Source organism: Candida orthopsilosis, assembly GCF_000315875.1.
Source record: "Candida orthopsilosis Co 90-125, chromosome 1 draft sequence".
NCBI classification, from domain to species: Eukaryota; Fungi; Ascomycota; class Pichiomycetes; order Serinales; family Debaryomycetaceae; genus Lodderomyces; species Lodderomyces orthopsilosis.
Window position 1 is genome coordinate 455,078 of NC_018292.1, and position 19,925 is coordinate 475,002.

Below are 19,925 nucleotides of genomic sequence, written 5' to 3' on the forward strand. Positions count from 1 at the left end.
GTTGTTTATTGTATATAAAATACTAGGTAGCTATTTTAGTAGTTCATCATTCATGATTTCATAAGTCATGCGTCTTCGAATCACTTTCATATCATTTTGAGAATAGTTAAAAGTCTTATCTTGAGCCAAGTATTGAGCAGCAACACAAGTAAACACACCACAATCGGATCCATTCTTTTGTTGTGGTGCATCAATATATGGAATAAGTTTATATTTGATGGCATGGTGACCTAATCGTTTGGCTTCATTATCCATATACATTTGTAAGTTCTCCACAGCTTCAGGATTGCCTGATTGGTTGAAATCTAGGGAGTCGTAATAGGTGATGGTTTTCTGTAAGTTGTCAATTACTGCCAATGCCCAATGAGTATTACTTATATTCACCGGCACAATTACTTTATCCATGGTGAATAAATCTATCTTCTTCCGTTTGGCCCATCTAGCCACACCACTATATCCTCTTGATGCCAAAGTTGAATAGAAATGAGTTGTCCAAATGAACACTTTTGAGTTTCGTTTCATGACTAAGTTGAGATAAAAGTCGATTATATTATCATTGAGCCAACGTCCATCTCTCAAAGTTTGTAAATCAGCAAAGGATATATCAATGTTGTATCGATTAATGCAAATCGATCGAGGGTTCGATTGCCAAGCCTGATTTACTTTTGTCAACTGTGATTCATTTAATGGTTCAATTTTAGTTTTGGAAGCTAATCTTTTTGCTGTTATTAAATCTTGAGTTTTTGATTGGGCTTTTTTATAGGTTTCGGAAATACGATCAATTTTGAAATTGGCAATTAGATCATCTATCAATGAATATGAAGTGATTGAAACTGGTTGTGGTGGGATGTAGAAATTTAGGATTGATTGTTGGTAATTTGTCTTTGGCCCGATATTAAAAAATTGATGACCAATGGGTAGATCAGTGGGTAGATCAGTGGGGTGTGTTTGTGGTGCCGAAATGAGCTGGTTATTGACTCGACTTGATGGAGTTCGATACAAAGGTGACGCAATTGACAAGTCTGTTCCATATTGTTGTCGATTCAGCTGTTTATTTTCCGCTCTATTTGCTCTCAATTTCTTCAATGCAAGATCTCGTAGTATTTGACTAGTATTATTTTCATACGTGGTAGTACTGTTTCCCATTTGATCTCGAAAACTATCATCCAAAATGCTGTTCTGGTATGAACGTTGATGATTGGTTATGAGATGATAGTCATTAGTGATGGGATAATGATGTAATTTAATTTTCTCTCCAAGTATTTCAATATCCGAATCTTCACTAGCTATGGATTCTTCATTTAAGGGAGCTTTTTCATGCTCGGGTAGTTCTATATGGCGAGGTCGTATGAAGTAGGATAGAATCAATGATGTAATTTGATGAAGCATCTTGCTGATTAAAGACCATAAGCGTCCTCCTAATCCGTCCCCTGGTATTATCTCTTTGGCATCTCTGTGATTAGAGAAGTTGTATGATAAGTCATCTTGTATGTATATTCGCTCATGATCAAGTATAGGATTATCGAACATCTAGAGTAATGAGATTGAAAAGTTCTTTTTGCTAATTGATACTTTAGTCGAATCTTTGTTTTTTGTTTTTTCGTCTTGCGATTGTCGCGCTGAAGTTTGGCGTGTGATGAGAAAAAACATTGCGCTTTGATAAAAGAATAGAGAGATGATTCTAACGATAAACTGGACTTTAATTAACTAGAGATAAATTAGTGACTTTTGTTTTCCTGTTAGACTATGCTGAGAACCTTAGTTGATTTAACTGATGCTAAACTCTGGGGAATTTACTAGCAATACAGTAACAAATTGAACAAGTGTCGGTTTGAAAAAAGCGCAAAAGATCGAAACATAATCAATTTTGCAACAATTTTGCAGCAATTTGCTACAGAAAGTTGCAATTGATTTTATAATCTACAAACGGTGGCAAATTTTTAATTTCTCAAATGCTCGTGAAGCTCCCTGGGATTAGTATCGATTTGGGTTAGGCTGTTTTTTACGAATCTTTATATACAAGAAAAGGATGATAATACACCTTGTGGCCATACTTATTGAAATCGAATTTGGCAAACAGGTAGGTATCATAACATTCATAGAATACACCTCTTCACGATACTACAGGTAAAAAACATTGCTAGACTCTCTTTTACCAACGTTGCTAAAGCTGCAAAAGGTTTATATTATTTAAGATTCTGCATGGAAGGAAGTTGATGTGGATCATTGACTACCAAACATTTTCTAAATGCTGTTGATCAATAAAGTGTTTTAAAGTATCACGCGATCACACTTCAGTTTCTTTGTCCTTGTAGACAATAAAAGTATTGAGTTTGGCCTGTATTCAAATTTGACTCCCCACGTGGGTGGTTGAGATTAATATTTACACAAAGCCAATTAGACAGTACATTCTACACAAAATGAAAAGCACCAACTTTGTTACATTGTACACGACCTTATGAGAAAGAGACAGAGACAGAGACAGAGAGTGTGTTGCAAAAGGAGCGTATCTCGAGACCTCTAGATTCTTCTAGTGGCAGTCCTTCCAAGTTCATTTGAGATATATTCACCACTTGGCTTGACCAGTCCATAAGTACTCAGAAGTTCTTACCGAGGAAACCATAGAAGAGGTTACACCACAAAAGTGTCAGTCTTTCAATGCACAAAGGTACGGTGCAGACCATGTTTGTTAAATGCCCATGAAACGCACGAGTTGACACACATGCATATATACAACAATAAGCCCTGTACAGAAGGTAGCACTGGTGAACACATAAGTGGAATATTTGCCCACGAGGGCTGTCAAAGAGAGCATTGGGTCTCAATTATGTGAAAAGAAAGACTACCCAGTGCTATACAAGAGAAACTAGTTCACAGTATGATCTATCGTCAATTTAGATTTTTGCTTTGCTACGCGTTAGTTGATTGATTGAATATTGAAGTGGCAGCTAGATCCACAGGGCATGTGGTGTGTGTGTGCGTGTGTATGGTGTGTTTACAGTGTGTGTACGGTGTGTGGTATCAGTTTCTGGTGTTGATGGGATTGATTCAATTTATACACAAAATTGTTTGTGCGATTACTTTCTTATTGTTCAACATTGAGGAACAAAACTAAATTAGTCTTTTGGGACTTCCATTACCCTTTGAAAGTAAAAATATCAACAACAAAGAGAGATAGAGTGGCATTTATGTATTACAAATTAAGTATTGTAATGGTAACAACGTTTCATTGAGATTAAATTAATTAATGAATTTGCATTGAACCAATTAACTTTTACGAATACAGTTGAAGTTATTACAAAGCCATTTGTTGTTATTATTATTATTATCATTATTATTTACAATTATTTATAAACCCACACCACGTTCCCCCCCCCAAGTTTTAAAATAATTCCATCACCGAAGGTCATCCAATTTATCGCCACTTTTTCTTTACCTTTTTTCTGTATCCAATTGGGTCATTCTATCATTAAATAATACCATCTACATATCCCTCACAGTCAGACCATAAAGACCAAAAGAGAGTGCGTGATATTGATAATAAAATCTACGAATATAACAATTAAAGCATCTTACATACAAGAAAGCTTTTTATCAGTAGAACAGGTTAAAAATTTGGAAGAAGAGAAAACCAAAAAATAAAAAAAAAACAAAAATTAGATTTCACAAAGAAAGTGATAGCAAAACAGTGAAGGAGAGAACATATTAGGTTTCATTTACAAATTTCAAAATTAAACTCAACACCCGAACACCTCAATACCTTAATACCTCAACGTCCAAACTACTACTCAGTTCAATTCACTCCTACTTTGTTTAGCAACGCTCACACTTTTTTAAATCTTCTTTTTGAATAACTAATCTACTTCCATATAAAGGAACATCTATTATGGCATCTAGTCAAGACCCCAAATCCAAACCAGCTGCCTCGAGTGAACAACAGTCTTCTACAGCAACTGTACCTTCGGCTAGCAAACAACAACAGCAAGGAGGACACGAATCCAGAATGTTATTTGGTACCAAGTTGGAAACCGAAACTTATGCACCATGGAAAGATTTTTACATCAATTACAATCAATTGAAGAAATTACTTAAAGAAGGTGTTATTTTGAAAAACAATTGGACTGATAAAGATGAACAAAATTTTGTTAGTGCATTGGATGAAAATTTGGAAAAAGTATTCACATTTCAACACAATAAATTTGATGAATTGAATGATGAATTGGATATCTTGCAACAACAAACTGAAGTTGCAGATACTTTTGATGTTGATGCATTTTCCAAGAAATTGGATCATTTGTTGAATGAAGCGCAAAATTTGGAACATTTTCAACGTTTGAATTATACTGGATTTATCAAAATTGTCAAGAAACATGATAGATTACATTCAAATTATTCAGTTAAACCATTGTTGAATGTTCGTTTGAAGAAATTGCCATTCCATTCAGAGGATTATTCACCGTTATTGTACAAGATTGGTACTTTGTTTCAATTTTTGAGAGAAAATTATGAAGTTGATCAATCTTTGTCGAAATTGTCATCGTTTAACGATGGTGCATTGAGTGGAGAATTTCAATCATTTAAATTCTGGGTTCATCCTGATAATTTAATGGAGGTAAAGACTACTATTTTAAGACATTTGCCAGTTTTGATTTATAACTCAAAAAAGGATAATGATGATGACGATGACGACGATGACGACGATGAAGATGAAGATGAAGCAAACGGTAAAGATAACAAAGTCACGCAAACTGATCAAACCATCAATTGTTTATACTTTGACAATGAACATTTTGATCTTTATAATCACAAATTAACCAAACTTAACAATTCATCAACATTGAGAATTAGATGGATTGGGAAATTATCTGACAAGCCAAAAATCACTATGGAAAGAAAAGAATTTGATGTTAATTCCAATTTTCATGTCGATGATAAAATTGAATTGAGGCAAAAGTATATTAATCAATTTGTTATTAATCATGAAACTCCAAAAAAGTTTGTTAAAATCAATGATGAAGCTACTGTCAAGAGATTATTGAAGTTTATCGATGAAAACAATTTACAACCAATTTTGAGAACCACTTACAAGAGAACTGCTTTCCAAATCCCTGGTGATGACAAGATTAGAATAATTATTGATTCCAACTTGACTTTTATCAGAGAAGATTCATTTGATCCAATTTTACCCATTAGAGATCCTCATCAATGGCATAGGTTGGATTTAGATAATCCTAAAAATAATCAACAATTTTTAAGAAAAGGTGAGTACAATAAATTCCCCTTTTCCACCATGGAAATTAAGATTAAGAAATCTTCAGTTAAAAATTTCAAGAAATTACAATGGATTAATGAATTGATCAATAGTAGCTATTTAGTTAAGGAAATTCCTAATTTCTCCAAATTTATTCATGGTGTTGCTTCTTTATACTTGGAGGATGATAAATTGGATAATATTCCCATGTGGTTTAATGAATTGGAAGGAGATATTAATGATGACTTACCCAAGATTCCTACAAAGGTTAACAATGATGGTATTACTCAATTGAGTAATGATGATAATTTATCTAAATTTAAATCAATGATTTTGAAAAACAACACCTCCAATTTCCAACCTAGATCAGCTTCATTTTCAGGAAGTTTGTTGTACAAGGGAGCTAGCAGCAATCAAGATGAACTAGTATCAGTGGCTGAAACTGGTGAAGTGGCTGATGATTCAAAGATTTCTCATGTCGATGAAGAAGAGGATGAAGGTAATCTCTCACACACTACAAAGCCAAAGACACTTCAACAACAACCAAGCACCACTAATTTCACTACTGATGACCAATCATCTGATTTTGATGAAAATGAAGATGAAGATGATGATAGTGCACTCTCTAAAGCCAACAGACTCAAGAAATTGATCAAATTCCCACAACAATTCTCCAAATTAATTGATGTTGATTCAGAAGATGAAGAAGTTGTATTACCCGCAGGAGTAACTAAACCTGACCAATGGATTAAGAACATGGGACCAATTAAAATTGAACCTAAAGTTTGGTTAGCAAATGAACGTACATTCAATCGTTGGTTACATGTAACTACATTGTTGATGTCAGTTACATTTATCATTTATTCATCGACAATTAGATCTAATTTCCATCAATTGAGTACTTATTTGGCATATTTCTATTTCGGTTTAACATTGTTTAGTTGTCTTTGGGGTTATTACATTTTCATTGTTCGAAGAAATATCATTTTAGAAAGAAGTGATAAACACTTGGATAATTCGATTGGTCCTTTGATTATTGCTTTTGGATTGATGATTGCTTTGATTATTAATTTCATTTTCGGGTGGAAGAGTTTGCAATTGGAATATGAAGATAATGAATTTTATGCAAACAATCCAATGCACAAAAAGATTCATCAATTTATGGTCGAAATGGTTAGCTGAGGGAGGAACTATTCTGTTGTTGTTGTTATTTGTTTTATATAGTGTTGTAGTGAAAGTATTGAAGTAAAGAACAGATTAATATGGATAAATTGAGTAGATGTAGTAGCTTCATTGTTGTTAGTTGGATGTGGTTTAGTTGCAACTATTTCGGTTGTGTCCTGTATATAAAAACAACAGCGTGGTGCATTTTGACGCTGTTGAATTTTTTCAATTTCAATCAACGAATCAACAAAACTCAACAACAACAAACATAGACGTTGGAAGCTATAGCACAATACACTCCACTATGTCATTGAACACATCATTATACACAGTATCAGCATTGCTAATACTAGACAATGAAGGTAATAGATTATACGCTAAATACTACACACCACCAACCGACAATGACCATAACAACAACAACAACAACACTAGTAGCAGTAACCCCAAAACTGCCAAACCATCCACTTCGTCTAAATCCATCAGTCAATTGAAATTTGAAAAATCATTATTTTCCAAAATCAATAAAGTTCATCAAGATATTCTCTTGTATGATAACAATTTAATTGTATATAAACAAATTAACGATGCATCAATTATACTCGTGGCTCCAATAAATGAAAATGAATGTCTCATGTACTCAACATTGTCGAATTTAGTTGAGTCATTAACTATATTGTTAAACAATACCGTTGATAAAGCTACAATTATTGAAAATTATGATTTGGTAGTATTAGCTATTGATGAGACTATTGATGATGGTGGTATCATATTGGAGTATGACCCAGCTACTATTGTGTCACGCGTGACTAATGCGCCGGTGAGTTCGGGAGCTGCCGGGGTTGTTGATTTGAAGAATATTGATTTGAGTGAAAAGGGGTTGTTTAATGCCTTGAGTTTTGCTGGTAAGAAGTTGGGTGAAAGATTTCAACAAGGGTTGTAAGAAGGGAAGCATTGTTGTATATTGTATATTAGTTGATAGTGTAGTATACACAGGGAAATCTGAATATACTATTGTTATAGGTCGATTGTAGATTGATGTGATGAATGTACTCAACCGAGAAGATGGAAAATATCAACACATTCACTAACTAACCACCACGAAACTTCATCTACCACCCAGTATTACAATTACCTTAGCCCCTCCCCTAGTCATGGAAGATTCATTCTACTTCTCCCTACTACGAATATCAATAGCTCAAATACTAAAGACACAAGGATTCGACAAATGTAAACCGTCAACATTAAACACACTCACATCATTATATATCATCTACTTGACCAAACTAACATCAGAATCGATAGACTGTAGTTTAACAAGAACAAGAACTAATTCACCGGACGTACAAGATGTAATGCAAGCAATGATTGATATGGGGTTGATAAAAGCTACTCAGAGTAACAAGATACATGATTCGTTCTTTAATGAACTGGAGTATAATACTAAATCAATCAATCTGTTTCGGAATTGGGTAATGAGTTATTATGGCGATCAAATTAGAGATATTTCCAAGAGGAAACAGAGAGAACTTGAGAAAACTGCTATTGATGAGGAAGAACTTAAGGTGGATGAGAATAAAGATCAACAACACCCACAAGATATCTATCATCAATTTATTCTGCGTAATGACCGAACAAACCCCAAACAGGATAACGATAATAGTAAAGAAGGCGAAAATGACGACACCCAATTATCCACTCATAGTAACAAATTGAAATGGTTGAATCACTTGTTAGAAAAAGATTTAAAGCTAGGTCATAAGTTGAAATATCTTTACGCTACTGAATTCATAGCTGATGAGTTTGAAGAGTATCTACAAGATCAAGTACGTAGGTCAAACCCAGAAGATGCTAATGGAGGTGCAAATGATGAAAATGAATTGGATTTAGATTTACAATTGAAAATAAAGAGTGTTAAAAATAGTGATTGGAACGATTATATTGTTAAGCCAATAACTAAAGAAGTTAAACCAAAGGATAATAGCATCAATAATGTCGTTGGAGGTGGTGGTGAAGACGGTAGTGTCGTTGATGAGTTGATTAAAAAAGAAGCGGATTTGGAGAAATATCTACCTTATAATATCAAGTACTCAGAGCAGTTGCTTACTGATGATATTGAAGTAGGTGATGATAATGAAAATGCTGATGTTGAAATGGAGGATAGTGAACCTGCCACTGCGCAACAGGCTGAAATATAGAAAAGATATCTCGAATGCACATAAACATTGAAACATTTATAATCTTTCTAAAATATTTGTATTTGTATTGTGATATATCCAGCTACCTTTAAACTCCTAAAATTCTATAGATAAATGCCCTTGCCCTTTTCCTCAATGCATACCTCTTTTCAATTTCAAGGAATCTCGTTTCTTTTCACTAAGCGAAACATAATTAGTATTGAAATTACTATTGAATCTAGCTTCATCCACTGTTGTGTCATCTTGCATCAGTTGCAGCAGCAACAGCAGTGTCCTCTGTTGTGAATACTGTTGTGCACATGGTTGGGTGGCCCATTGTTGCAGTGGTTGAGAATGTGGATGGGGTTCAAATGGAGAATCCAAAGCAAATCCAACAGCGTTTGCGTTTGAGTAGTTAAAACTTGATCTTCCATTCAAGCTATTCAAAGCTTGGGCATTCGCTGATTCAGTGTTTAAATGATATGGCACTGATGGACCACCCAAACTTCCTGATGTACTTGATCTACTTCTCTGCAAGAATGGTGGTGGTGCCAGTGGAAGTGCAAATGGAGCTGATGAGTTTATATCTCTATACTCTTGAGGCTGTTGTTGTTGTGGCGGTGGTGGTGGGAAATATGCGGTTTGAGATTGGATATTACCACCACCTGCAGGTATTTGCTGTTGAGGGAAATAGTTTGATTGAGGTTGTGATTGAATACCAGCAGAATGTGGTGGTGTACTACTAGCACTAGAGCCACCACCATTAAATAAATTGGCTTGTATAGGTACACAATCCAAAGAATCCGTACTCGCATTGCTATTTCTTGGACGAAGACTATGGATATTACCAACATGAAGCCAATTGTTTGAATTGTTTCTTGTTAATGATTGTTTACGAAGATTCAACAGTGATGAACGTGATCTGATGGATGCATTATTTGGTTGATTCTGGGCTTGAGCCAGCTGTTGTGCATTGTAGTTCATCAAGTTCATTTCATTCAATGATAAGTTTGATATTGATGTATTTTTCATCCCATTTGACATGGGATACAGTGGCCTTTTAAGTGATGAATTATTAGAGCTAGCGTTGTTGTTGTTACTCTCTGGCTCATCAATATCAGTCAATATATCATCAGATTCAGCATATTGTGGATTTTGATAAAACGAAGGATTTTGCCCATATTGACCTGGCTGTTGTATTGTATTTTGGTTATTGTATGAGTTTTGATGATGTAAAGGTGGTGGGTTAAATGGATATTGACCTGGAGCTTCCAAGGGCGTTTTCAAAGTTTGATCTATTGGCGTATATGGTTGTGAATTTAATCCTGATGGAGTGGATATCGACGGTTGATTAAATTCCATCTTGTTTAGTTTCAAATGTAAGTTTAAATTTTTGTTAATCATGGTGAGTAGATTTCTGTTTATGATGATGCAGTAGATAATATGTGGTTATGATTACGATGATAATTGAAATGCAATAACTGATAAACTATGTCCAATAAAGTGTAATAATGATACAAGGTACTTTTGTCTATTAAAAACGAACTTTTGGTTTGTGAATCTCAAAAAAAACAGGTGGAGCTAGTAATAAGGACAATACTTTGTTATCTTCTTTCGTTATATGACGTATTGCTGTAAAAGTAATTGCTGTCCGTGGCTGTGACTTTCAATAAAAAGGACGCGTGTTGTAAAGTTTGTTCTGGTTGTTGTACCTGAAAATTTAAAATTTTATTAAGCGCCTTGTTTCTAGTAGCTTTCTGATAGCTCTTTCTTTTCTTTAGCCTTCTGTAAATATATATCAGAGGATATATATACTAACGTTGAGTATGGTGAAGATAATTAAAGACCGAAAGAAGAATAAGAAGAAGTGGGGGGCATGTGGAAACCATTTTGCAGATTAAAAGAGGGTTTTTCCAATTGTTGAGCAAAAAGAGAAAAAAATTAGTGAAAATATTACGCAATTAATTATGTAATCATACACAATCTAAGATCACCATAACATTACCTCTATTCAGCGTCTATTTCAACGTACTCATAAAGCCACCCGTAAATGCTAAATAATACCGCCAAGCCTCTAGATGAGACCGGAGTCCAACATTTTGTTTGTTAGAAGTTCTATATCAGTCAAATGATTACCAACAACTCCGGTTTTTGGGGACTCCATTCAATATCTCATTTAGTTCGTTCAAAACATATACCCACTCTGATTGGGTCATGCATATGCATATGCATACGTATATTCACCGAGATTATGTATGTGGAACATATGGTTAGCAGGGTTTTGGTTAGATGGATATTACGGGAATAAAATCTCCAATCAGTTTGTGTGATATTCCCAAGGCACACAGGGGTCAATTTATTTTTTCATTGTATCCTTTTTGCGGGATTTTTTGACCTGCTTTGTTTAACTTTCCAAAAGAAACGCTTTATTGAAAGGGGGAAAGAATAGGAAAAGTAACATTGTGTATATAGATAGAGATATAGATGATGTATCACAAATGTATACCTGCTCCCTATACGCGTCTGTGGACAATTGTTTCCCAAATTAATGCCATACGACAAGACCAAACTCTAAAAGTGATTATTGCAATTGTAAGTAAGAGAAGGGAATTAAAGCAAGTTGTGATATTATCTTGACCTTGACTGAAGAGAGTGTTTCAAGGAACAATTTAGTCAAGGAAATAACACATCAAATTCTTTCCATATATGTTTTATTACTTGTTTACAGCCTTATTTGTTATGTGACTTGTCCTATGTGGTCACACGTGACCACATACCAAAGAAAACAATAAAGATTGCTTTTCAAAACAGGTGTTTGTTGTGACACTGACATTGATAGAATGTGTAGATAGTTATTTCAAAGACCATGTTAAAATTTGAATCAAAATAACGAAGGCAAAGTTTAACTTAAAAAAAAGCTTATTAGAGAGGACAACGCAGAGCTATAGCAACCAAACTCGATTGTTTTTCGTTTTGCTAGTATAATCTCTCTATCGCTGTTTGTCTCAATTGGGTTAAATTATAGTTGATTTTAGTCAAACAAATGACCTTAAATCATACGACTAAAACGAATTAAACTTTTCGCTTTTGGGAACTTATGCAAGATACTGCCAATATTGGAGTAGATAGGCTTTGGATCTTTCTTAACTCGTTTACGTAGGGGTATCTACAAGGTATTCTCACAGTTTATGCGCAATGGACCAGATAGTGATGTAAGATAACGTTGATGACCATTTGCTGATCTTTTCACAATTATAAGCCGTTTCAAAGGTACTGTGCAGCAGTATGTACTTCCATCATTCAGTTTCTATTAAAGTTTCACAATTTAACCCAAGTAGGAATTGAATGTTGAACTCTTGTGTAACGAAATACGCGTTTAATTTCTTGACTTTTCATTTTTTCGCAACTAAAAAACTTTTTATTATAATATACGATAAGATATCCCCAAATAGGTTAAATTATTACATTAGGTTAAGAGTTTGTGTTATTCAATATCATAGGATATTGAAGTCTCATAAAGCAATAATATTGAACTCCGTTTTGAAGTCCGTTGACAGACACTGGTTTACCCAACAGAATTTCATCACTTTTTGATGTCATGAAAAAGATTGAGGGGTTTGCTTGCAATACACACCTGAGCAATTACGATCGCTTCTGTACTTATCCCATTTTTGAAACTTTATCAATCGAAAAGGCAGTAAACTTTCGATCCTTTCTTGGGACGACTAAATGGTGTTAATCTTTGAATGTAACAAGGACCTTTTTCTTGCCTAATTTTAGTTTGAGCAACAATTTGCCTTGAGAAAGGTATTCATGAAATCAAAGTCAGAAGCCGAAAGAGTGTTTTAACTAGAGTTTTTTTAACAACGACTGTCTACTATATTGCAGATTTGCCAGATAATTACATAGAGTATGTATTCAGCTAAATTAATCAACACCATGCTTCAGCTCTTAGAAATACTGCAAATGTTATTACCTCAAAGAGTAATAGAGGAAAAGAAAGTTCTGGCTTTGATGTCAAATAATTTTCTTTGCAAGTCAAGATGAACCAGGTCTTTTAGGATTTCATTTGTGGCATGAAAGTGCCTGTGAACAAGAGGCTATGGAATCTACACTTTTGAACATTTACATACACTGTAATTAGTCATTTAACATTAAAATATACATTGTGATCAAGTTTCCAAATGACCTCTTTCAAAAGGCAAAGTAGCTCATGTCAACAACTTGATAACCGGTAATGAACCGTCTACGAAAACTGTTCTTAATATATTCATCATGGTGGTATAACTATACTGTTGAACGCTCAACCTTTCGCAAAAGAAGGTGGAAGACACAATAAGACTGGATCAAACAAGTTGCTAATTAAATAAAGGTTAGAAGCACCCAAATTCCACAGTGTTTTTAATGCATCCCAGAATATGAGAAAGACATAGACTTCAATTTAAAGTGTCATACCAAAGCCAGGAGTGATGAATACGTTTTTGACCATGTATTGAAAAGAGTAACTATGAACTAATGGCCATTAATTCCAAAGAAAATTCAAGTATCGTTGACAGTACTTGGAATCCACAATTTCATATACAAATATGCCCATTCAATGATCATATAGAGTTCAACAAAATATTAACAAATCCAAACTCCTTAGTCATAATGATGACTAATCCCTACTTGGCAGGTATTTAGAATTAGGTTCGCGATGTTCCCTTTAAAACCCGTTCCACATTAACAAAATTATGAGGCGCCATGCTTACATGACGGAAGATTGTTGAAAGTAAATTATTGCTGGTACTTTCAAATGGTATTTGACTCCCATTTTATAGTGTGAGTAGTTTTAATCACCAGCTACCTTTCCTATTCTATAAAAGACGCGTTTTGGGCGTTCTTATTAAAGTTTATTATTACTTGCCAAGGCAAATTCGTGTATGTTGTGATATCCAACAATTGAGGTTTTATTTCACTTGTGATTATTATGGACACGATTTTACTCGAATTGAGGGAAGAGTAGAAGCATATGTACTTCGTGAAGAAGAGTGAGGTGCATGTGTTTTTCACATGTGAAATATTGAGAAAGGAATGGGGAAGCATGCTATTCACTCTATGTATGGCAAAGTAAATTCTTATGAAACTCTTGGCTAGTTATTTACTGTTTTGCAATTGAAAAGCTTATGATTCGCTAACTATGTGATTTATTTCTTCCGTGTATAGACAAGCACACGCATTTGTAAAGAGAGCGCGGCATCAGACAATACTTGTGACAAGCTCTTTGCTAATTTCACTCGGTGTGTAAAGTAGGTTGCAGTAATTTGTTGGGGAAGTCCATGAACTTTAGCCAATGTCTGAACAGGTGCTGTGATGACTATGACATTATAGACTTACAACCATCTTGGAAATCGTTTTAAGATGTATTCAGTTTTGAAGGAGAGCTCAGCAAATCATACACAGAACGGTTTACGACTTGTCCCAGGGCTTCATTAAAAATTTCATAATAGCTTCATCATCCATCATTGTCTTGTCCAAATCGGGCAACTCGTCATCACAAATACACGCGCAATAAAATTGCAAAAAATTATCATTTGATATAGCCACCCATCACTAACTCCACAAGCAAATGTTCATCCCACGAAACACGTCTGCTTCACGTTTCATTATAGCTAGATAACCACCAAGAGAGTCAACCAGTATCGATAAATTCACTGGTATATATAGCAACGCCTATCTGGCTAAATTACCAATTTCCAAAAGGAGTGAACTCAACGAGATTCTTTGGTTAGACTCATTGTGTATAAAAAAGGGCATACTTATTTGATTTTATGATAAATAGACCAATATATCGACAACTATTTTACAACGGCTTCAACAGGTTGCGCATAGCATATACTGGGCAACTTATCAGTTATCGATTTATCCTGCGTTCGAATGTACGTGTCAGTCGTAAATTACAACAATTGGAATTTGATCAGGAAAAGACAACAACGGAAAGGATGCAGGTAGAAATTGATGGTGTTGACGACGCTGTCGGCTTGTTGTTATATCAAGGTAAGAGATTAAATAATGATCAGTCGGCTGAGATCCAAGGTGGTGCTTGTGTATTGCATAAACGTGGTTATGATGATGATTTATTCAAGATCGAGAAACAGAAACCAAAGTTCACCCATGGCCAAATTCGTGATTTTGAAGCCCATCTCAATAATAAAGAAGAAGAAGTTTATGCACAAGCTATCATTAGACAAGTTGAGCAATCAGCCGCCACGGCAACAGCAATCAAGGCTAGAGCTAAAACAACAAAGAAACGTTCCACCAAACTGACAAAGACAAAGAAGAGTGTAGTCAAAGCAGCTACAATATCTTCACCCTCGCCACCGCCATCACCACAAACAGCATCAAAGGATGAGTTTCTTTTCAATAAAAATGAAAGTTTACGCAACATTTACAATAATTGGAACTTGACACATTCGGAAAACTTACCCATAGTGAGCCCACTTCTGTCAAATGATACCCCATTCAATTTTTATACCAAACACAATGCTGACCCGTCAATAATAAAAGCAGCACGATTAGCAGCCACGAAGTTGTTAGTCAATAATTGGTGTCAAATGCGAGAGTATTATAAAGTCTACGCGGGATCTCCACGATCACCTCCTACAAAGGCAATGGAGCAAGGGACTCTTCATCATGCTATTTTGGAGGAAGAGACTCATCCACTGATTGATATTATGGACATGTTGATGTTTGTTTCTGAAAAGGCATATTCATTAAAGAGGGAGTTAAAGGCCAAAGCAGGGTTATTGAATGAAGGACAAGAAAATAGGTCACAAAAAAACTCCTTGATAATTAATCTAGATGTTGAGAAAGCTGTTAAAGCCATAGAGGAAATGCTAACGATATCCGAGGAAGAAAAATTAGCCAATGACTGGTCCCATAAAGTAATTGCCCGATTATTTGCGTTGTTAACAAACTCACAAGCTAGAGAGATTCCTATTCATGGATATATCGATCTGAACAAACTAAAATTCATTGAATCACAAGATGGTGTTGAGACATTGGATAACTCGGTGCTTGTTTCGGCAATTGTCGATTTATTCAAGTTTGGAAATCATAAAGATCCAACTGATTTAACATTTGTCACTGAGATGCAAAATATGATGGATTTCGAATTTGGTAAAGATCAAGCGGGACTTAAACCCGTGATTGATTTGACCAAGTTTATACCCGAGACACAAAAGATACTTACTGAGTATAATCGTGATGGTAATTTATCACTTGTTATATCGGACGTCAAGACTCGAAGTGAAGATAGTTTACCTCCACAACAATCAGTTTTGAATGGTGCCAGAAACCAAACTTTTCTCTATCGCAAACTTTTCAACGGATTAACTAAAAATCCTCAATTCACGTATCGTGGGTTACTTGAAAATGGAGTTAAAAGAAAATTGGATATTGATAAACCATTGAGCCCAATTATGGTTTTGCAAATGTTGCGATTGAATCCACACTTGTTTTATAACGATTTTGTGAAATTGAGTAATGGAGAACCAATTGGCTTTGAACCATTTGATGAAGATGTCAAATTGAACAAGTTGACCGAATCAATATCTGTATTGGAGATTGAGAGGTATACAATGGACAAGTCGGTTCCTCCACACCATGATGATTTTCGATTTGATTTATTATTCCAAAATGCAGATGAATTTTCATTTACATCACCATCAAACAAATCGTACTTGGGCGAGCTAGAACAAATGGAATCACAGTCCAATCAACCATTCCCTTATTCTCGTTACATGAAACCACTTTTGAAAACATGGCAAACACCGCCAACACTACGATATCTAGCAGCAAGATCAGCACAATTTTTCCACTTGTTCAACAACTTTACTAATGATGCTACCACAGTGGAATACCACAATGCTAAAACTCATGAAATTTTTGAAATTTGTCAATATCAATACAAAGAACAAGAAATCCAATTAGAATTGAATCTGGCATTTGGATTTTGGTTCGGAAAGATGTTGCCCAAATTTGCTGATTCTAAAACCAAATGTAGATTTTGTGAATTCAAACTGAAATGTATTGTTGGTAGAGGGGAAGCTGATGATTTGATATATAAACGGAAGATGGTTGGTCCTAAATTAAGAGAGTTTATAGGCAAAATTGTTTAAAGAGCAGCTAGTAGTTTAGTTTTAAAACTTATTTATATTATGAATGATGATAGCTGTAGAGATTTGACTACGCTTCAGATGTAAGACACCTTCAAAAAGATCAATCCATTAAATTTCTACATTGATCTCTCTGTTAAAATGCCTTTTCCTTTACTTCCAATTAAGGAAATTGAGGCTTCAATTTATGGGATTCGTTTACCGAGTACACCTAAGCTAGACATGCAACCGGAGATAAAGTCCCAAGAAGAAAAATAAAGAAAAGTGAAATGGATTTTGAAGAAAATATCTCAATTGCTAACCTTTCTTATTTCTTTCTTTTGATCTAAAAGAGTTGATGAGATGTGTGTTTTGTTTAATAGTTTGTATATTTCAAGAAAATGAGTATATACGGTTGTTTTCTAGTTGTTGTTAGATGATTGTGGTTTGGTGGTTAGATGACTGTGAAGTTTGCCTTGAGAAAAGGGAAAAAATTTTCAGTTGAAGAAAGTTATTTTGGTAGCGCTATCTTTGAAGCTTTATTCTTGAACAATTAAATAAAATCGAGATGCTACCATATGTTTACCCGCCATCACTTGCCTCATCCTTAGGTATAAAATGATTTTTGATGTTCGCGGCCGAGTTACCAATATTATACAACATGGATGTTGCTAGTAAAATGTTTTGGTAATTTGGTGAAAAATGTTGACCAAAAGGCTTGAAAATATATGTACAGTTTGCACTAGAATATTAAAACGTCCGTTAGGCTAGCTAAATTACATTCAAGGTAACTCTAAACTAAACAAAACTAAAAACACTTTAAACATTGAAAGCCCAATAATAGATTTCTCTACGCTTTTAAACCTGATCGAGGTTCTAATTTAAACCTGTAACACTAGATTATCTAAAGTCAAGCTAGACTCTTTTTCTTACAGCCTTACTATCGTTAGAGATTCTGATAACTCCATGAATCAAATTAATGAGCTCCCTCTCTAGGGTATAAGACCTTAGTGGACTTGTGTTAATGCAAACCTTCCATATTTAGTGCTCGCAGTTTTATAAGTGAATGATATTATACAATTATTTTCGGATGTTAGTGTGGTGTGTTTTTTTTTGTATGTGTTTGCCCCACCCCCACAAATTTGCTACACAGAAAAAAACTCCGAGATTTTCAGCACATTTTGTGTAACTGCTACCTGATGAATAAAATTTCTTGACTTTAGCAAATATCCAGCAAAACCAGAACAGTGAATACGACATTGGGTCGGGTAAAGGAGGATAATAAGAAACTCTAGAAAGTTGTGATAGGCATAATCAGGACTCAGGGTAAAAAATGGAGGAAGAACATTGGGTTCTAGCTGGTGTAGAGCACTAGGTGAACAAAGTCACTTACTTCAATTGTTTATAATGCGTAGGTTCCTACATCATGGACTCCGGGGTTGGTTTTGAAGTGTAAATCAGTTGGTCACAGTTCTAGTTTATACTCTAATTGGTATCATTTAAATGCACCACTTAATAACACTAATGCATTGTGTGGGTGTGGGTGTGGGTGGGGGTGGATTACTCAAACATTTTAAAATAGACTTTTAGCTCGAATAGTCCTCTAGAAAGCGGATACAGTAGAGGACATTTTCAGTTACAACGTAGAAATCATGAGGTAGAGAACACACACACACACACACACACATCCTTTGGCGATAAAACTCCGGAGTTTCCTTTGTGAACCACTGTTTCTTTTCGGATATTAGGGTAGTGCCGGACACAATTCAATTGGGAACTGAAAATTTTTTTTGTAAAGAATGACGTAAATACGCACATAGAAAGCAATTTTTTAGTTTAAAAAATGTCGAAAATCTGGGGAAAATGCAGGACGACATTTCTTATGTCCATTTATTGTATTTCGTGTACTCCGATTGGCCGGTTATTGTAAATATAGTGTTTCTATTTATTTAGTTTTTCTTTCTAAGAGGTTGGTAGCAACATAAATTATCGCCTCCACTAACCAAATACGATCTTCATATAGTAGCCACTCTGTGACTCCATATACTGTCCATTTTACCAAACCGTATCATACTTTTGCTACTTAAGTTTCTTCTTCATCCAGGGATAAAGCTTAAACTTTATAAAAGATAAAAATGTCGTGAAAAAGGTTTAGGAAACGTTTCTTTTAAAAAAAATTATATTGCACGACTTTTCGGTTTTTTCTTCAAGAACCACAAAACGGACATTTTTTTACTGAACTACCACGGACTTATTCATACGGCCCCAAAGAGGTGTGGACGTAAAGGGCCGATTGGTGCACCTGAGCCCATTAAAGGCACATTAAGAGGAGCTGTGGAGGGATTGTTGGACTGGTCAAATTGTATTCTCTTTCAAAGTTCTACTTTTTGATGCATTACTATTTTGCAATTTGCCATATACCAAGACAATATAATATGCTTAGACCAATCAAATTGAGATATAACTGAGTTCTCATAACCAGTATGATTTTTCGCAAATCGCAATTGATACAGGGTGATCTCAAAAAACAATGTACTTTGTTTTTATTAGAGGTGTGAACACTCATTTCATTAAAACGGTTCATACTGTTTTTAGCCTGTGAAGAAAGTTATTTAACCGAGTATGTTTTCGAAAAGTGTGGTGCAAAGTGATATTGTCGTGTGAATGTTTCAAAACCAGTGGTAAGCTTGTGTAATATTCCACCAATAATGTAATTTAATTGGTTGATGCATATCCAACGACATTTTGATATATACACACACACAAACACGACTTGAACAAAACAAAGTACTGATAGCAAAACTACAAGACTGATTGTAAAACTCGGTTCATTGGCTGACTACTCGCCAACAGTTCATAAGTAGCCATGGCATGCCCAGTCGCCCCAATTATGCCACTTTAAAGGGAAATGGTACCTTTGATTTGAATATGGCAAATAATTCTTTCCTCGGTCACTCGAAGAAGAAAACCTTCGGCATTATATCCCCAGACAGTGCGAGAAAAGTCGGCATCGGTATAATAAAACACGACATTTGCCATACAAAATGTCTTCCTTGTAAGATACTAATATGTACACAAAACCGAAAACTATAAGCAGACATTTTTTTAAATAAAAAAAAAGAAAATTCAATTGCGACATTTTTGTTTTTCACATACAAAAACAAATAAAAAAAATAATCATTTCTAATTTTTGTTCGG

The 19,925-nt window shown here is 34.8% G+C and overlaps 6 protein-coding genes across 6 annotated transcripts; 4 read left to right on the forward strand and 2 right to left on the reverse strand. All coding sequences in view use genetic code 12, as the record gives it.

The window, feature by feature from the left end:
• Window positions 1-30: 30 nt before the first annotated feature.
• CORT_0A02000 (Ulp2 SUMO deconjugation enzyme) lies at window positions 31-1,530 on the reverse strand (the record flags this gene model as incomplete). Its single annotated transcript, XM_003865983.1, has 1 exon — window positions 31-1,530. The coding sequence occupies one exon, from the start codon at window positions 1,528-1,530 to the stop codon at window positions 31-33; it is 1,500 nt and encodes a 499-aa protein (XP_003866031.1).
• A 2,356-nt stretch (window positions 1,531-3,886) lies between these two features.
• CORT_0A02010 (Vtc3 polyphosphate synthetase) lies at window positions 3,887-6,433 on the forward strand (the record flags this gene model as incomplete). Its single annotated transcript, XM_003865984.1, has 1 exon — window positions 3,887-6,433. One exon carries the CDS (start codon window positions 3,887-3,889, stop codon window positions 6,431-6,433), a length of 2,547 nt encoding a protein of 848 aa, XP_003866032.1.
• Window positions 6,434-6,719: 286 nt separating this feature from the next.
• Window positions 6,720-7,358, forward strand: CORT_0A02020 (Ret3 protein; the record flags this gene model as incomplete). Its single annotated transcript, XM_003865985.1, has 1 exon — window positions 6,720-7,358. One exon carries the CDS (start codon window positions 6,720-6,722, stop codon window positions 7,356-7,358), a length of 639 nt encoding a protein of 212 aa, XP_003866033.1.
• A 211-nt stretch (window positions 7,359-7,569) lies between these two features.
• CORT_0A02030 (hypothetical protein) lies at window positions 7,570-8,613 on the forward strand (the record flags this gene model as incomplete). Its single annotated transcript, XM_003865986.1, has 1 exon — window positions 7,570-8,613. The coding sequence occupies one exon, from the start codon at window positions 7,570-7,572 to the stop codon at window positions 8,611-8,613; it is 1,044 nt and encodes a 347-aa protein (XP_003866034.1).
• A 132-nt stretch (window positions 8,614-8,745) lies between these two features.
• CORT_0A02040 (hypothetical protein) lies at window positions 8,746-9,996 on the reverse strand (the record flags this gene model as incomplete). Its single annotated transcript, XM_003865987.1, has 1 exon — window positions 8,746-9,996. The coding sequence occupies one exon, from the start codon at window positions 9,994-9,996 to the stop codon at window positions 8,746-8,748; it is 1,251 nt and encodes a 416-aa protein (XP_003866035.1).
• Window positions 9,997-14,402: 4,406 nt separating this feature from the next.
• CORT_0A02050 (Dem1 mitochondrial exonuclease) lies at window positions 14,403-16,751 on the forward strand (the record flags this gene model as incomplete). The annotated part of the gene is made up of 1 exon (XM_003865988.1): window positions 14,403-16,751. One exon carries the CDS (start codon window positions 14,403-14,405, stop codon window positions 16,749-16,751), a length of 2,349 nt encoding a protein of 782 aa, XP_003866036.1.
• Between the last annotated feature and the right edge of the window lie 3,174 nt (window positions 16,752-19,925).